The 18,766-nt window shown below is 37.5% G+C and overlaps 1 protein-coding gene across 9 annotated transcripts in view; it reads left to right on the top strand.

The window, feature by feature from the left end:
• Positions 1 to 18,766, top strand: part of BANK1 (B cell scaffold protein with ankyrin repeats 1) — a 313,664-nt gene that overhangs the window by 246,520 nt on the left and 48,378 nt on the right. For all 9 annotated transcript variants that reach the window (XM_070263353.1, XM_070263356.1, XM_070263359.1 and 6 more), the window contains 3 exons: positions 10,029 to 10,107; positions 13,356 to 13,664; positions 18,072 to 18,377. In XM_070263353.1, coding sequence (XP_070119454.1) covers positions 10,029 to 10,107; positions 13,356 to 13,664; positions 18,072 to 18,377 — 694 coding nt within the window. The remainder of the gene's footprint in view (positions 1 to 10,028; positions 10,108 to 13,355; positions 13,665 to 18,071; positions 18,378 to 18,766) is intronic.

Raw genomic sequence — 18,766 nt, 5'->3', positions numbered from 1 at the left:
TATATGTTTTTCTGTAGTGACTTTTTCCCATAGGAACAGCCTCTTCTGAATTGTAAACTACCTTCAAATTGAAGATTCGAGGCTAGAAATTTGAGTTACTATCCCACTATGTCTTCAGTAGTTTATGATTCACCTTTTCTGACTATGATCTTTCATCTTTTAAATGCTCTGATCAATAACATTGACTCTTCTAATTCTGTATTTGGAAGCTAGGGAATATTCCAGCCATAAAAATACCTATTGGGAATAGATTTGCAACAATATAATCTTTAAGAAAATTTCTGTTTAATTGGTCAAAAAACACATGTTCTAACAGTAATAATATAAACTCTAAGCGTCTTTTGGTTCATTTGTCAAACAACACTTATTATCTGACAACTGAAGAGTACAATCTTCGTGGGAAATTGCTGGGTCTCTAAGTGGTATTTTTTTTTTTTCTTCTGGCTTGGAGTTCAGCAACCACTTGCTCCTCTGTTTTTAGATAAACGAAATGTCCAACAACTGTGATGATGACAATGCTAGCCTTTTATTACTGGGCTTGGTTTTTTCCATTTGGTTCCCTTTGACACTCAAATTATCAAAGGCTCAGAAAAAAATTTTTTTTAAGGCTCTTAGTAATAGTCAACACAAATATAAACCTGGCTACATCTTCACTAACTCCAGTCTGCCAACTTGGAAACATGTAAATCCATCCATTATTTAGTTTCTATTTAGTTTTCCTCCAAATGAAAGCATGTTTTTTTAATTTGATTTGATCAGAGTATTCAAAACAACTTGATGATTTATACTTTTGACGTAGTGGTATTTTTTGTTTCCTCTACAGAAGTTTACCTTTTTTTAACTTATGATTTGAAACTAAAACTGGTTTGAAGATTTTAAAATTGTCACTAGAAAGCTTTACACAGCGTCTTTGCTTTTGTCCTTGTTGTAGGAATAGAAAAACAGAGTTAAGGTAAGAAATGCAGCAGCCGTGGGTTCATGGCTCATTAAAACCAAGTTCTGTAGTCAGTTCTTAACTACTCACCTTGTGCGTCCGATCTCATCCATGGCCAACTTCTCCTTCCCTTCTCTTGGCGTACATGGTAAGAAACAGCCGTTTGAGTTAGCACCTGTCCTCCTGCACATCTTTTTATGCTGGAAAAAAGGCAAATTGTTTTAATATTAGCCTTAACAAGCCACTGTTGTAATAACAACATTGTAAAATCAAATATAAGTCATTTGAGAATTAAACATGGTAGAATCATTTGAGAGAAACTCTCCTCATCAACCCTCCTGGCATCCAGCTCTTAGGGTTCCTTATGTATCATAGTCTATTACAGCCTACATAGCTGTACCTGGGAGTCCTGCTTAATTTCCATTAGCTTACTTGGTCCAATATTGACCTATCATCACATCTGTCTTGTGATTCCTCACACTTAAAAATAGAGATAATTTTTTTAAATCATTGTAAGCTACAAACAAAACACTATTTGGAGGTCTTTATTTTTGTTCTTTATATCCCAGTTTGAACACAACAGATCTTCACTCAATCTTATAATTGAACATAAATTTTGACATAAACATAATTTAGTAGTATGAAAAAATAGGGCAACATAAGAAAAGTCATTCTGTAATAAAATAATGATCTTAATGATCATAATAGAGATAACTGTTGTTGAGTGCTTTTTATGTGCCAAGCTCTGTGTAAGTACTTGATGTGTATTTTCTTACTAATTTTCACAGTGACTCTGTGAATTAAGGTACGTTTATGCTAATTTTTACATCCAGAGAGACCAAGGGAGAAAAATATGCTTAAGCTCACATAGGTAATAAGTGGAAGAGGAAGATTTGAATTCAGATCTGTCTGACAATACTTCTGGACTCAAACTCTTAACCTGTATAACCTATACATATTTGTAGATGGTGTGTTTAATAGCAATGTCAATCATCATCATCCATTATCTAGAGATATTTGCAATACTCCATAATTGGGGTATAATAAGCAAATGGTGACTCCACTCTTCCTATCAGAATTCGCGTGATCTCCTAAAAATTCACCTGCTTCTTTGATTATGTGGCTTTGCTCTTTGCCCTCTGCATATGGCCTGTTCAACCAAACTTTTGCTTGCACCATCCTCTTTACCAAGAACACCCACATTCTTTCCTCTTCCACCGGTTCATTTATCATTTATTCATCCATTAGCTCAACAAGCACACATTAGCTCCTAAGTGTAAACTCAAGATTTATCTCTCAGATTCTACCCATCCTTCAAATTCCAGCTCTAGTTACACCGACCTACAGTGATTTCATTTTTCTTATCTCCTTTTGCACTCTTTAGTCAAACCAAACACTTAAGGAACTGCAATTATTTCATGCATTTCACTTTTGTATTCATAGCTAAATATTCAGCATCCTAGGAAAATATTACGTGTTACATGTTTTGTATACCCCCTGGAATCTTGCCTAACATTATGCACATAAAAACATTTAATAAATATTTATTGACTGACCAAAGTTAGTGATAATTCATCATGCTTGAAAATATTAGATGGCATGTCCAGACGACATACTATGAATTTCCCAGGGCTGAATTGTTACATGTTGTAGTAAAATCATCTGTACCAGAAACTCATTCTTCTTCAAGATGCCCTAGTTGAGTTCTGAATACTATTCTGAAATTGAGGAAGGTTAATTAAGAATGATTCTCTGCCTCTTAGCTTTGACCTTTGATATGTGTGTTTACATCCTCATAACTATCTTCTGACATTTCTCTCTCTCTGTTTTTCTCTCTTTTACTAAACCCCTTCATTCTGCTGTCTCCACTCCATTCAACTTCATTTCCAAATGATGAACACAACTGTATGGTTTTTGTTTTCAGTGTGTTGTTCCAAAGCACCCAATACCAATCAGTCCGTTTAAATTCATTGCAAGCCTATTTAAAATCTTTCCATGTTTTAGAAAGAAATATAGTAAGATTTGATTAAATGTAATTTATAGTTTGTTGTTCAATTGTTTGTATCCAAGCATTTTTTGGTATCTTTATAACTTAATTTGGATTTGGTACTTAGTTACTCTGCAATTCAATTCTAGCAGTCTGTTTTCATAGTTAAGAGTCTTGTTTGATCAAATGAAAAGTTTATTTGACTATCAAACAATTAACTACCTTCTGTTCTCCCAAGTTAATCAACTTCTTAACTTCATAAAGAGGTGAGAAGACTTGCATAAAAAAGGTGTTTTTAGTTAGTGTCCTCATCTCTAAATGTCGAGAGTTCTTGGGGGAGTGTCCTGAAAAAGCGTGTTGTACGTATAAGAACCAGATATTGTTGAGCTGAGCAGAAACTTACAGAGTCATATTTGATCCCTTTCCTCCAGCCTTTGGCATCAAAGCTATAAAAAATCTTGCCCATGCCATCTCCTTGATATTTATTAAATCTGCCTTCTCCGTTAAATATTTTCTCTTACTAGTCCTCAATACCCTTCACTTTGACTATTAAAATAGCCCCCCTCTTCCTCTTAACCACTGTTACCAGAATTCTTTTTTCTAAAATACAGGCAGGAACATGCTACTTCCTGCTTCATAGGAAATAATTACATACTCAAAAGCATTTAAAAGTTTATAAAATAAAACCATAATGCACCACCACGTCTTGACATTCAAATATATCCCTCCATGCACCCTAATCACACCAACTAGGAACCATTCACCAAATCTCCCTGCTGTTTCCGTCATGCTCACCCATCAGCCAAGAAATGCTTCCTCCCTGTCTTTGCAGATTAAAACCTTACTTATCCTTTAAGACTCAGCTTGCATACCACCTACTCTGAAATGTTCTCTGTTCCATCCACCCAGTGGAAGTGATTGCACGTTTCTCTCTATCTGTAGCATTTTGCAAGTGTGTGTATTTTAAAAGCTTGTTTCATTTTGCCTCACCTAAATTCCTTCTCTTCCCCACTGGTGGCACGGTATTTGAGGTTTGCGAGCCTGGAATGTTCATATTTGCATAGCCCACATTGTCTGGCACAGTGCTCTGTGCAGGTGAGCTCTGGGTGTCATCACCGGCATCTCCATGGCCCTTGCCTGACATAAAGCACTCTTTCACTGACATCTTTAACCTATTTTTTGAAAAACAAATCTTCAGCACAGTTGCCCTATGAAAGTCCTGGTTCTTGAAACTCTATACACGATGACTTCTGTTCTACTCTTTAAGATTCTTCAATCCGGTGTGAATTCACACAATTTTATTGTAATTCTCCTCATCAGGGTCACCAGTGACCTTGATTGAAAAATCTTATGAATTGTTTTCAGAGCTTTTCTTTTCCACTCTTGGTGAAGCATTGAATATTGTGCTCTACTTGAAATCCTCTGTCTTGGTCTATTCAAGCTGCTATAACAGAAATTCTATAAACTGGTGGCTCACAACAGCAAACATTTATTTCTCACAGTTCTGGAGGCTGGGAAGTCCAAGATCACGATTCAGCAGATTCGGTGTCTGCTGGGGGCACTCTTCCTGCTTCATAGATGACCATTTTCTTAGTGCGTCCTCATATGGCAGAAGGGGTGAGGGATTTCTGTGGGTCTCTATTAAAAGGGCACTAATCCCATCCATTAGGGCCCTGCCCTCATGACTTAATCACCTCTCAAAGGCCCCACTTCTGCATACCATCACCTTGGGGGCTATAATTTCAGCATGTAAGTTTTGGGGTGGACACATTCTATCTAAAGCATCCTCTCGTTGATTTTTCTGACAGCTCTCCCTCCAGGTTTTCTGCTTGCTTCCATGACTGTTTCTTCTAGTATCCTTTGCTGAATCCTAGAATCTAGACCTCAGAAAAGTTTGGAGCAAAAATATTTCTAAGAATCGTCATGTATAGATATAAATTAAAGACAATGCAGTGGATAAGATGACCTAGAGAACACACATTCTGTGAGAAGAGAAGAGTGATAAGCATTGGAACCCAGGAAAGGCCAATTGTAAAGAGGGTTGGACAGTGCAGACCATAGACTACATTTAAAAACACTTTTGCTTGGAAAAATATCCAAATTATTACATTTTTATTGTGACACAGTGTTTTAGTATTATATCAGTGCACAAACAAGAGAATAATCTACTTATCCACAGGTCCCTTTCAGACTTTGGATTCTATAATTTAAATGAAGATAACCATTATTTTTTTTTACATTTACAGCTACAATCCTTACAAAGAGATGGATTTTAATTTTATCATTCCCATTTTAGTGACAGAGATGGCTAACATCAAACCAAGCATGTGGTCCAATAAAGGTGCTGGTACCTCATAGATAAAGCCACAACTATGGAGGGTTTGAAACAAACACAATTAAAATAGATCTAGAGTGTGGTTAAAAGTGTCAGGTGGCCAAACCTGAAGTTCACAACTATAGTTCGAGCTGCATCGTGGGCAGAGATAAAGACAAAAGCTGTCATCTGGGACCAGGTCCTCTGGGTCACTACGCCTGGAGGCTGGCTGGTGGGTGGCCTCAGAATGAGAGGACGTGTGGGGTGGGCACACCCAGTGAGTTGAGGTCAAAACAAGAGATGTGCCAGCTACAGAGGCCAACCCTCCAGAACCTTTGTGAAAGCTAAACGTTTTCAAATTTGTTTTCCTAAATTTGAGGGAGTAGGTCTCAATATTCCTGCTGTTTCTTTCTCCCTATCTGTGAACTTTCAGGTGAAAGTATCACTTGTCCCCTTGGCCCCTGTTCTTTTTGCTTCATCAGATTGTCCTTGTTGGTCACAATTAGAAAACTGACTCACTCATTGAGTAGAATCAGACTGCTAGCTTTTGTCACCTGGTCAAAGTGTCTGTTCATCACTCAGTTTTTTCTCATAAGATTCTGTCTAAAAAATAGAGCAGGGGCCAGCTCCGTGGCCGAGTGGTTAAGTTCGCACGCTCCGCTGCAGCGGCCCAGGGTTCAGATCCTGGGCGTGGACATGGCACTGCTCATCAGGCCACGTTGAGGCGGCGTCCCACATCCCACAGCTAAAAGGACGTGCAACTAAGATATACAACTGAGTAAAGGGGGGGTTTGGGGAGATAAAAGCAGAAAAGAAAAAAAAAAGATTGGCAACAGTTGTTAGCCCAGGTGCCAATCTTTAAAAAAAAAACAAAATAGAGCATATTTCCTCAGATTATTCTAAATTTTGGCCCATGTCAAGGGAAATGTCCACTTTTCTCCCTCTATCCAGGTTTAACAGCTCCATTTCTACTTTATTCTAGTTCATTCCTCTACCAATCATGAGCACAGTTCCTATTTAATCTTCACATTCAGGATTCAAATTTCTGTAATGATATAAAAAGAAACTTTCACTAGAAATTATATAAATCTGCTTTTAGACCATATTCCTTGATGGCCTAAGGAGAAGAAAATTCTCTTGAAAGATGTAATGAGAGCTAAGATACCGTACTTCTACAATATGCCCTTGAAAATTGTTTTTGAGACTCTGTTTGCTGTTATTCATGGCTTTAGTGTAATGTTGTTCATTATTCTAAACATTTAGTAAGAATAATCTTTATTATTTCGATTGGAATGTTATCTCAGATTCTCCAGCCTAGAGCCTTCATTTTGGGTAATAAATAAAATATTATAGGATCAATTTGTTACTCTTCAAACATATATGTATCTTCTTATTCTCATTCCAAAGACTGCCATGTGCTTTAAAGGTGGCAAAATCATTTATAATCAACACTGTGGAAAATTGGGCAAGAGTTGGGCTAATTATAATATCTTCAGAATCTCATAAAAAGGTGGAGAAACCAACTGCCGCGTGAAGATTGTTTTTATTCACTCCCTCAAAAATCAGAATGTTATGATCAATTTGTACAGAACTAGATGCCAAAGCTATGTAGAGCTTCACATACCTTTTTTTAGCTTATTTTGCTAATGAATGATTTTAATTATGTTAAGCACTGTGTGTTGCAAGGACTATCTACAGTCTGGAATATTACACTGAGCTAATAGATTTGACTGTTTAAGCTAGAGTTTTCATTTAGAGAAGTGGGAATCAAGGCAAGTGTCAAGATAATTTTTTAATTCAATCTCCTCATCCAAAAAAAGCAACCGAATAAATCTTTGCCTTGAATTTCTTAATTCTCTGTTTCACCTGTAAGGAATTGGTTTATTGCAGTGAAATAAATAAAATATTGTATTCCAATCATTTTAATATTTTTCTTCCTCTCCTGGTAAAAATATGATACTTTTGAGAGTGGGACTTGTGTCTCTTTTTTATTTCTAACTTATTTTCCTTACTTGATAACAGAGTATTTAGCACATAGTAGGCCTGCAGAAATATTCGATAAATGAATGAAGTCAGAGTCTAGCCCTAGAAAAAGAACCTTGTCAAAGAATTAAATATTTCTTTTTCCCTAATTCCTATCATCTCTATTAGCTTGTAAATTATAGAGGTGTTTTTAATAACAAAATCATACTGCCACACTTTGATCAGATAGAAAGTTTATATTCCAGTTCTTTTTCTGTCGCAGCAGAACCTCTACAGGGGCACAGCAGAGAGAAATAAGGTAAATAACTATTGGTTCATTATTGATGATTCCTCCATCAAACCGATGTGATCACACACCTGCTTAAATGTAGATCTATGTTTTGTACGATGAGGGAAAGTCTAACATGCGCAGACTACATTTATTGAGCACTTCCTATGTGGTAGGTGTGATATGTGTTTTATTTACATTATTCTAATTTAACCCTCCCAGCACACTGACGGCATAGAGGTTACTATCCACATTTTGTAAGATAGAATGCTGAGATTTAGAGTAAAGTATATTGCCCAATGTCACACAGCTAATAAATAATAGAACCATGATTTGTTCTTGGATTGACTTAAAAATCCATGCTCTGTCCACTGCCCCACACAGCCAAGTCTTGAGGTGATTAGATGCAGTGCCACCATACTTGTCTTTGAAGCCATCATTGATTTCGTTAGACAGTTACTAATATATCACTAGATCTAACATATTTTTCAAAATAAATATGATTTAAGTGTAAGGAACTCAGTAAGAAACATTTGTTTTTAGTGTAAATATTTCTAAAGATCCTCTCATTCCTGGGAAAGCAATTACTTTCTGCATAGCCTGATTATACAAAATATCTACTTTACATAATACTTAGGAAAGTGCTCGAATCAGTCAATCTCGGCTATTTTTTCAATTTGGAAGCTACTTCCTTTGAGACATTATTGGGCAGGCATGTTTGTTTGTGCAAATGTCATATAGCTTTAGGTTATGACATGAAAATGATTGTTAGGTTTCAACCTTAGTACACACATATGCACCTACATGCCTGCACATGGTCTCTTTATTAATTTACACTGAGTTTGAGCTGATAATTTCTAGGCTTGTGAATAGTATATAGGAAATTTTACATAATTCCTGAAATCTTTGAAAACCATTCCCAGTATTCAACTAGTAAAAACTTCCTTGATATGATTGTAAGAATATTATGGAATTTTTTAATGTATTCTTGATCTACCTTTTGAAATATAGAGCTCAGGCTAATTGGAAACAAAGAATGTCTATATTAAGCAATACTTTTAATACCGAAGCATAAAAATACCAATCAACTTGTCAATCTCCCTAGTAAAGTTACATGATTTTTCATATTAGCATTTGACTGAGTCTACCAAAGGAAAAATATGATTTAAATAGAAAACGAACTTCTGCATCAGGCTCACTAAAAAAATACTAAAGATATTTTTATTTTAAAGATTCAACTGGAAGTCAGACTGTGATGCTTCTCTGGATAGCATTAGTTTGAAAAAGAAAAAAAGAAGAAACTCCATTGGGCTTCCATTGGCCAAAGTGGTTGACAAACCAGATTGATGAAGTCAACATCCTGGTCAAATACCCTTGCATACCAAGGCTGTTATAAATTTAGTAATGCTTTAATATGGATGCTTCTAATTTTTAGAGGGATATTCCAAATGCAGAGCAAATGGCTTAATCATTTCGATCAATTTTATTAACAAAGGCCTAAATCATTTGAATAATTAGTTGGAGTTGATGGTAACAAAATGTGACGTTTGTTAATGCACTCAAGCTTTATCTCTTTCTCTAGATGCTTTTGCAAAAATAGAACTGTCACTGGTATTACTTAGCTTTCTCTACAAGTACCAATGTGTTCTGCTACCATAGACCCCATGTCTTTTTCAGAGATTATGAACAAAGACTAGCAATTCCAGAGATAACGAGTTTCTGTCCTTTCTTAGTAGTTCTCCTTTCTAAGTGTAGGGCAACTGGTTTTGGAAGGACAAACATAAATTCCCTTACTCGTTTTTTTTTCTCTTTTTAAAGATAGAAAATAAATCACTTTATAATTTCACTGTCTTTCATTGTATTATAATAATTGATGTAATTAAGAATGTCTTTTGAACTGGTAAAAGAGACAAAAACGTTAAAAAGAAGCAAGGTCATGTTTTTTAGGAGAAATAGTTGTGTTCAATTTTATTCAGGACTTCTTTATTACAGCCAAATTTCATGATTATCGCTTTGAGTCTTAAAGTAGTTTCATTTGTTTTAAAGATTGGCACCTGAGCTAACAACTGTTGCCAATCTTTTTTTCTCCCCAAATCCCCCCAGTATATAGTTGTATATTTTAGTTGTGGGTCCTTCTAGTTGTGGCATGTGGGACACTGCCTCAGCATGGCCTGATGAGTGGTGCCATGTCAGTGCCCAGGATTCGAACCAGCAAAACCCTGGGCTGCCGGAGTGGAGTGCGCAAACTTAACCACTCGGCCATGGGGCCAGCCCCAAAGTAGTTTCATTTTTAAATCAATTTATTGTTTATTATAAATGTTCTATTGCTCCAGTTATACTTTTAATACTCTGTGTCATTGAACAATTGTAGATGGCACTAATATAAAAGCTAAGATATGTAATATAATCAAAATATTTAAATAGAAACCTTAAAACTATTTTTTTATTTCCACAAGTATTAACTTTCCATTTAGTATATGTAAAAATACAGATTTATTAAGATTAATGCATTATTGAAAATTACATTTATTTTTTTTTTCAGATCCAAGAAGTTAGCACAAATAATGAGCTGGAAAATGACTATGAAGAGGATTTTACCTCATTTTCTGCATGTTCTCCCCGTAGGTGTTCTTACACGTTGTGCATATATATATATATATATATATATTTAACATTCATATTAAGGCATATGTAACTGGTAAGTTAAGACTGAAGAGAGCTTGGAAAGGTTTGAAGAGCATGGAAAGATATTTAATTAACTGAATGACTTTCAATTTATACTATAGGAGAGCTGTTACTGTATTATCTTGCTAATTTAGATGCTTCTATTAAGTTTAATGTTCAGTAATCAAACACCAAGTTTTTCTATCCAAAGAGAAGGCACAAGTCAAGTCGATGTAAATATTCTGTTTGACAACTGTATTTTTTCAATTTGTTTTTTTTTTTAAAACAAAGTCACATTTTTTTCAGACCTTAGTTTTCTCAGCTGGGAAATGAGAAGGTTGGCCTAGGACTCTCATTGGCTGTAATAGGATGTAATTCTGTATTCTGAGGTCTGAAGACTAGTTCAGAATCTTCCGGCATGCATATAGCTCTTCCTGCTATGCCCGCTTTCACTGGTGTACCACAGCTTGCTCACATCTCCACCAGCATGTCTGATAGGCATGTCCCACCCAACATTTTCAAATCTGAAAATCCTAATTCCTGCCGCTCTCAAACCTGCCCTGCCCGCTGACTTCTCCATCTCCATCGGTGAAGACTCCTTCCTTGTTCAATTTAGTTCAAAAACCTTGGAGCCACCCTTGGCTATTTTACTTTCTCTCCTACCCTATATCCAGTGACCCTACCTTCAAAATACAGCCAGCGTTCAGACATTCCTCACTCCTTCGTTTTGTTTATCCTAGGCCACACTGTCATCAGCTGTCCCCTGGATTACTGCAATAGCACAGTGGCTTTCAAAGGAGGGCTATTTTCTGCCCCTGACAGGGGATATTTGTGAATGCATAGAAATTTTTTTATTGTCTTGACTTGAGAAGGGAGGTTTGCAACTGGCATTTAGTGGGTACAGACACCAGAAATGCAGCTAAATACCCTATGATGCACATGCCCCCCACAACACAGGATTATCCAGTCCAAAATATCAATAGTACTGCTATTAAGAAACCATACAATAGCGGCCTCCACATTTGCCACTCTTGACACTCTATGCTTCATGAAGGAACTAATCACTCTTCTGCTCCAGGTCCTGCAATATCTTCCCATCATACTTATAATCCTGATCATCACCTACGAGGCCCTCGATAATCCTCTTGGTCCCATCTCTGACCACTCTCTTGCTTGTTCACCTCACGGTGGCATCTCACCCATCAAGCATGCTCTTGCCTGGGGACATTTGTACTTTTAACAGGACGCAGTTGCTGCTCATTTAAACATTATTGACCACTAGTTTTTCAAATGATAGGCTGACTTGGAAATCAAATAAAATTAAATGCAATGCTTTAACTAGCATGCTTTAGCAAACTCGGTAAACTCTTTCAAACATTTTTGCAGAACACAAAATAATACTATTAAAGTAATGAATTAATGCACTAAATTTTAAAGTTATGCATTTTATTATCATTATCATGCCTGTACTAAGAAAACATTGTTTTGGTTATTTGTACAGAAGAACCTCATTTCTGCAGACAGTTTGGGCCTGGAACTGTCTCATGCATGAAACTGTGTGACTGGACTCAGGCCTCAGGTTCTTTCACGGGAGCGAGGGTGAAGCATGAACACCCTGAGTCAGCAGATTTTCACTGATAGCACTATTGCTGTGAAGCTTGCTGAAAGCCACTGACACACCTCGGGCTCTCCAGGGCTGGCTTCCAGGTTTGGGCACATTTGACAATGACCAAGGAGACTCTGTTGCTCAGACAGTGTATGCATAAAACATAGACACTGACTGACTGCATAAACATCAGGGTGGCTACAAGCGATTCCCTATAGCGTGAATGTCATTCTAAGCTGATGATGCATTTGCCCAGAGAGGAATAGTGACGCCCTTTGCTAGCCTGACAATAATTTCTTTTCAGTCACTTCATCATCTGCTCCACCAACATTTCTAGAGACTGCTTTATTTCAGGCTCAGCGTTTGGTGTTAGAGGTAGAAGAGAAATGAGATGTGCTCAGAGATCTGTGCAAGAACAAAAGGCCATCTGCTCTGCCTGGGCCGGGAGCTAGAGAATTTTGGTCTGCAGTTCTGGTACTGGCAGCTAAATCTTTCTTCTTTCTCATGTGAAAGAAGAGAAAAGCAAAAAATGATATTCCGTGTAAAAATATGGGGCATGATTTTTCCACTTGACTAATTTTTCTCCCATTGTTGAAAAATTTCTACAGTGTAACTCTTCATTTTTTAAAATATTCATTTTTCTCTATCCTCTGCTGTTTGGCTTCTTTATCATGTTTTAGTTTAGCAACACTTTAAAATAATTGTTTGCTTTTCTATTGCACTGACAATGACAACAATTCACATATTCCCTCCAATGTAGAGATTCCAAAGTTTGTTTTACATTTTTGTGAATACTTTACTTAAAGCTGAATTTTTATAAAGAAAATTTTAACAAAAAGAATTTTTAAGATTTAAAGTTATCACATTATAAATTTTTTTGTATTTTCTTCCTGAGTGGTTAGAGAGCATTTACTGTGTATGGTATAAAAACAAATAATGGAATCATGATTCTTAGAATGGAGGGAATTTGACTGGGTCATTTGGTTAAGTTTCAGGATAGAATACACTTTATAAAACTGAGAGAACTGGGCCTTAGGAATATTTACCTACTCTTGATGATTTGGATACCTTCCTCCTCAAAAAATATTAATACTTTTTCTCAAGTAATGTTTTCAAGAATTAAGATATAATCTGCTGATAAATATATATTAAAATAAGTAATAATCACAGATTCATTTTTATTGCATTATTTACAAGCAAGATAAGATTTATTTTTTCTTGGATTTACCTTTTCCATCATTTACTTATTACTTACTATGTCAGTTATACTGCTTTCTAATAAAAATGCCATCGTGCAATCATATGTGCAATCATGAATCTGTTCAAACAATAGCTGTAGAGAATCAGAATATTATTATCTGATGAGTGTGTCATATACTGAGGTAGCAAGATATAGTGGAGCTTTAACTGTTCATTTGGTAGACATGTTAAAAGCCCAAGAATGAGTTTGCACCAAAATTATGCATTTGTCAGCTTTCCACTGCATCAGATCGTAAAGGTTTTATTAGCAGTACTACCCCTTCCCTATGATACGACAAAGTGAGAGAGGCCTCCAGGTGGTGTGTGCAAATGAAGTCATACAGTCTCCATCATAAACAGCTGTACAGAACCCAGCATTTCATCACGAAAGCAGCCAGACATACAGGGAGAGTGCAGAAGGAGCTGAGTCGCATGAAACATCAAAGGAGAAAGAAGAGAACAGATCAGGCACGGAGGCCACGCACAGCCCAGCAGAGGATGGCAGTGACAGTTCTGAGAGCCAGTATGATGACTTGTATACGTTCATTCCTGGAGACAACCCAGAAATCGATGCACGAGAGCCGCTCGTGAGCGACAGGCCACCTCTCCCCCCGCCGCGACCTGTAGCTGCTGCCTTCCAACTGGAAAAACCTCACTTCACATCACAGGGTAAGTTTAAGGTTAAAATAACAACAACAACCACAAAAACCTTGGACAGGCTTATGTAACATAGAGTGCAGTGGCAAATCTATACAGAGGAGATCAGCTTTAAAACCAAGAGCAACGTTCTTTCCATTCTTGAACAACGGGGGCCTGGGAAATCAGGCAGCAGATACCTGACACTCACTCTTTCTTCCTTTCTTCTTCCTTCTTTCCTTCCTTCCTTCTTCCTTCTTTCCTTCCTTCCTTCTTCCATTTCTCTCCCTCTCTTTCTTTTTTCCTTTAGGAACTAAGTCTCATGACAAGCATTAAATAAGTAAAGAGATAAAACTTGGAAGGAATCTGTGGTTCTTCACATAAAATGAACCTCAAGCCTCACGTGGAAAAGTAAATGACCATTTTGCCTTTAAAAAATACTCTTAGTCTTCTGGCAAAAGGGAAAGGCTAACGTTCTACAGGTTTGAAGATGGGCTTGGCCCCTTCCCTGAGATGGTGGCTGCAGGGGAAGGGAGTGGTAAAGGGTGTCACACACTGCATTGAGACCAAAGTCTGGGAACACTCCAGAGGTTGCTAACGTGGAAGGACAGTAAGTGGCTGTGATGGACTCTGCTCCCGGATGCAGGAACTCAGTGTGTACGGGGGAGAGGGCAGGGAGACCAAGAGGAGCTTCCATGGTGGGCTTATCTGCCTGGAGTGTCCTACAGCCGGACCAACTTCTGGCCCCGGGTTCACTCTTACAGTCACTAATTACCATCCACTTTATTGGCCACTGTTTTATATTTATTTTCCAAATTCATAAAATGTTCTTACAAAGCAAATCTAATAAGAGGAAAGAAATATCTATTATCAATACTCCATTTATCACTGTACTTTAGTTCTCCAGTCCTAGAAGGCAATAAAGGACAAAAACGCTGTTTCAAAAAGTGAATTTTGAAGCCATGAGTTTTAGTATGTGTCCTCAAAGGCCCTGTCCTTGATACATCTTTACTAAGGTTATGCACTACATTTAGAGATGGAAAGCACTGCTTAATGGGAAGTATGGAATACCTGATGGGCACCCCTCTGATCATTCACTCATTCAACAAATGTTTATTGATTACCTCCTATGTTCCAAGTCCTTATAGACCGTTGAGACAGATCAGTGCAGTAAGTATATCGATGTTGGAGGAGGAGGAAGGGACATAGATTAGTAGTACACTGAGAGCAAAATTCTGATATATTTTTCTCATTTTTACAGATGTGAATAATTTTACGTAATGATTAAAATTCATTGTTAAGAAGGCAAAGTTGTGCTGTATCAGGTTAAATCTCTTAAAGGAGCTAACATTAAATCATATCTCCTAATGTGAATTCCTACAAATAGTATGTTGGTTAGGAGGTCCAAGACCACTCTGCCAAGGGCATTCACCAGACATCCAAGGCCAGAAGTATAATGTTGGCTAAAGTATCATCCGAAAAGTACCAAATATAAAAAGCAAAATAAAACAAAAACCCACTCCTTTTATTTAAAAACTCCCTTTTTATATTTTATATGCAATGTTGCTTTTAATCTCATGTTCTCATAGGGCTGATATTGGAAGTAAATGAAAAATAAAATGCTAGTATTTTTTCTTAAAATTCTTTCATTAAGGTCTTTGAAAGTAAGACTGGAAGCTACCACTTATTTTTTGCCAGAGACTTTGTGTAGATTCTTTCACTTTAGCTGGCTTCAGGAATTGTCCTTCAAGAGTAGCTTCCATAGGGGCCAGCCCAGTGGCGCAGTGGTTCAGTTCACACGTTCCGCTTTGGCTGCCTGGGGTTTGCCAGTTTGGATCCTGGATGTGGACCTACGCACTGCTTGTCAAGCCATGCTGTGGTAGGCATCCCACATATAAAGGAGAGGAAGATGAGCACAGATGTGAGCTCAGGGCCAGTCTCCCTCAGCAAAAAGAGGAGGATTGGTGGCAGATGTTGGCTCAGGGCTAATCTTCCTCAAAAAAAAAAAAACGAGTAGCTTCCATATGCCTTCAAGTTATTGAAAAAGAGAAACTACCTCATCAATGCCCTAAGCATCAAATTCCCCAAGAGGGATTTATAACATATTCATTGGAGAAAACAATAATATAGAGTACTTCCAGTTTATAAAGAACACACTGTCTCTTTTTATCTTCACAGCAAACTTGCACGGCAGCAATCACTGTGCCCCCTCTTTGACTCAGACCCCAACCGCAGAGCCAGTGGTTGGAGTGTGTCCCACACTTCTCTGACAGCTTCCTAAGCTTCGAGGATTCTTTTCTTCGTAATACACTCTTGCCCCAATTATTTCAAAAATTAGAATTATATGGGTCATTTATCTTAATCTTTACTTACTAATGTATAACCTGAATTGAGACAGCTCAGGTCCCACTCTGAGATGAAAGTATAATTTAATACATTGGGAAATAGAAAGTAAAGTGAATTATTTCTAGTGCAAGTCCAACTTTAGAGAGAGTTGGGAAGAGAGGTGGGTAGAGAAACAGAGAGTTAACAGCTCAGGAAATCAGCTCATAAAAGTAAGATAGTTGACACATTCCACTAAAAATGAAACACTGTAAAAGTGTTTCCCACACACTTAATCTCGTTTCACCTGTGATGCTGTCAGTGAAACAGAAGTCATGAAGTCAAATCTCCAAACCACATTCACCAAGGGAAAGGCAAGTCGTGGTGATTTTAAAGTTAGTGCTAGCATGCAGGCAATGAAGACTTCTTGGTCAAACCCACTGAGACAGCCAGGTCTGACTCTCCTGAGAGATGATCTTGTTCTCTCCTCATAAGCCGACCCCCAAACAGATGCTGCATCTTCTTATAATAACATCCTTTTATTGTGCTCTACAGCTTGTCTTTCTCCTTAGCTCCTAAGTTTTTCCACTAAAATATCCAGAAGTAAACTAAAATTGTTTCGGTCAGATTCTCACCAAAAAGAAAAGAGAATAGTTCTCCCTTAGTTCACATGCATAAATCTCTCGGGACAATACAGGCAAGCAATAATTTTTCAGTCAATAACTGAAATCCTTTCCATTTCCTTGTTTTCATTAAAACTTTAAGCAAAATATTTGTCAAAGGGCAAATTTAAAAAAAAAAAAGCTCATGGGCCTGGCAGAGAGCCATCAAAATTCTTTTCCACTTATTCATTAACTGAAGTATATGATTTATTTGTGTTCTGAATAACTTCTATTAAAATATTTAGCATATTCTTATAAAAATATGTAAAGATTTTCCTGAGTATGAAAACCATAAAATATTATTTATTCTTTTCATATGAATGAATCTTCAAGCCATTGATTATCCATGCCATCTTTTATGTCATGAACCCTTCTTTCAGTGTCCTTTATCTAAGAATGAGGTTCATGTTGGCTTGTAGAAATCAAGAGTTGCATTTTTTTTTTAGGAAGATTAGCCCTGAGCTAACATCCACTGCCAATCCTCCTCTTTTTGCTGAGGAAGACTGGCCCTGAGCTAACATCTGTGCCCATTTTCCTCTGCTTTATATGTGGGACGCCTGCCACAGCATGGCTCGATGAGCAGTACGTAGATTTGCGCCCGGGATTCGAACCAGTAAACCCAGGACTGCCAAACCGGAGTGTGCGAATTTAACCCCTGTGCCACAGGGCCGGCCCAGAGTTGCGTTTTTGAAGTTCAATTTTTCACAGCCAGACTGAAACTTACTGTAAGAAACCAAGTAATGCTGCTTTTGGCTATTCCCCTCTGTCCTTTGCAGAGAAATTGAATTTTAGGCAAAATACTCAGTGCAAGCCACTGAAGAAAAAATCTAAGAGTATTATGCTTAAAAAAACACAAGTTTTCAAAGCATTTGGAATTTGAGGCTTAGTTTTATAACTCAATTTTGCTGATATTAAATCATTCAAAAGCTATGTGCAAAATTATATGTTTATTTATATGTTTTCAAAGAAATCCATGTCAAACTTTTTTCTTAACAAATTTAAAATTTTCAAACTGCAGAAGGATATGCAGGCAAATTATGTGGTTCACTTTTCTCTTTTTGGAATTTATGAGATGACATGTAAATTACTTTTGGGGAGGTTCAAGCAAGTGGCAGATGGACATCAATAATATTGCATATGGGTGCTGGCCCCATTGCCGAGCAGTTAAGTTCACGTGCTCTGCTTTGGCGATCGCCGGTTCAGATCCTGGGCACAGACCTAGCACTGCTCATCAAGCCATGCTGAGGCAGCATCCCACATAGCACAACCAGGACTACAACTAGGGTATACAACTAGGTACTGGGTGGCTTTGGGAGGAAAGAAAAAAGGGGGAAGTTTGGCAACAGATGTTAGCTCAGGGCCAATCTCCCTAAAAAAACAAACATACTTTAAAAAATAACACTAATAATATTGCTTATAATAGGAGAGTAACCACCATCTAAACATTTCATAACAGGGAAAATGTTGGAAGGCCAAACGGAAAGAAGTCAACATTGGTGTGATCCTGGTGCAAGACAAGAAACAGGAGGTGAACCTAAAAGGGAAGAAGAAAAGAAAGAAGAGGAAAAGGAGCCGGGGGAGGAGGAAGATCCATACACTTTTACTGAGATTGATGACAGTGACTACGACATGATACTGGCCCATATGAGTACAAAGAAAAAAACTGGAAGTCGATCTTTCATTATAAACAGACCTCCTGCCCCCACACCTCGACCCACGAATCTCCCTCCGAAAGAGGAAGCCACACCTTACATAGCCCAAGGTAATGGTTTTTGTTATTGCTATTGTTTGTTTGTGCGCGGTGGGGGGGGCAGGGAGTTGTCCCTTTTTTGATTGCGTCTAAACCCCAAAGACGAAAAATATCTTTTCAAGTCACTGCTGAGTTGTATTGGCCCATTTTTAAATTTAGAAACACAGTGAACACAGAAAATAAGAATAATATAGGGCTCTGGTTTCTAATTCTTCATTAAGAAGGATAATTTTGACAAACCATCCAAAGAACATGAAACCATAGCATGGGTGGCGAAATCTGTTTGATGCTTCTTCCATAATTCTACAAGAGGGGAGCTCAACTCCTGTGAAGAATGCACAAAACAAGAAAAGAAGGTCGGTACTTGACTTTTTACCCCTAATCCCATTTGAGATAATTTT

The sequence above is a fragment of the Equus caballus genome, chromosome 3 (genome assembly GCF_041296265.1).
Source record: "Equus caballus isolate H_3958 breed thoroughbred chromosome 3, TB-T2T, whole genome shotgun sequence".
Lineage (NCBI taxonomy): Eukaryota > Metazoa > Chordata > Mammalia > Perissodactyla > Equidae > Equus > Equus caballus.
Note: the sequence above shows the minus strand (reverse complement) of the source record. Positions and strands in the feature narration are given on the sequence as shown.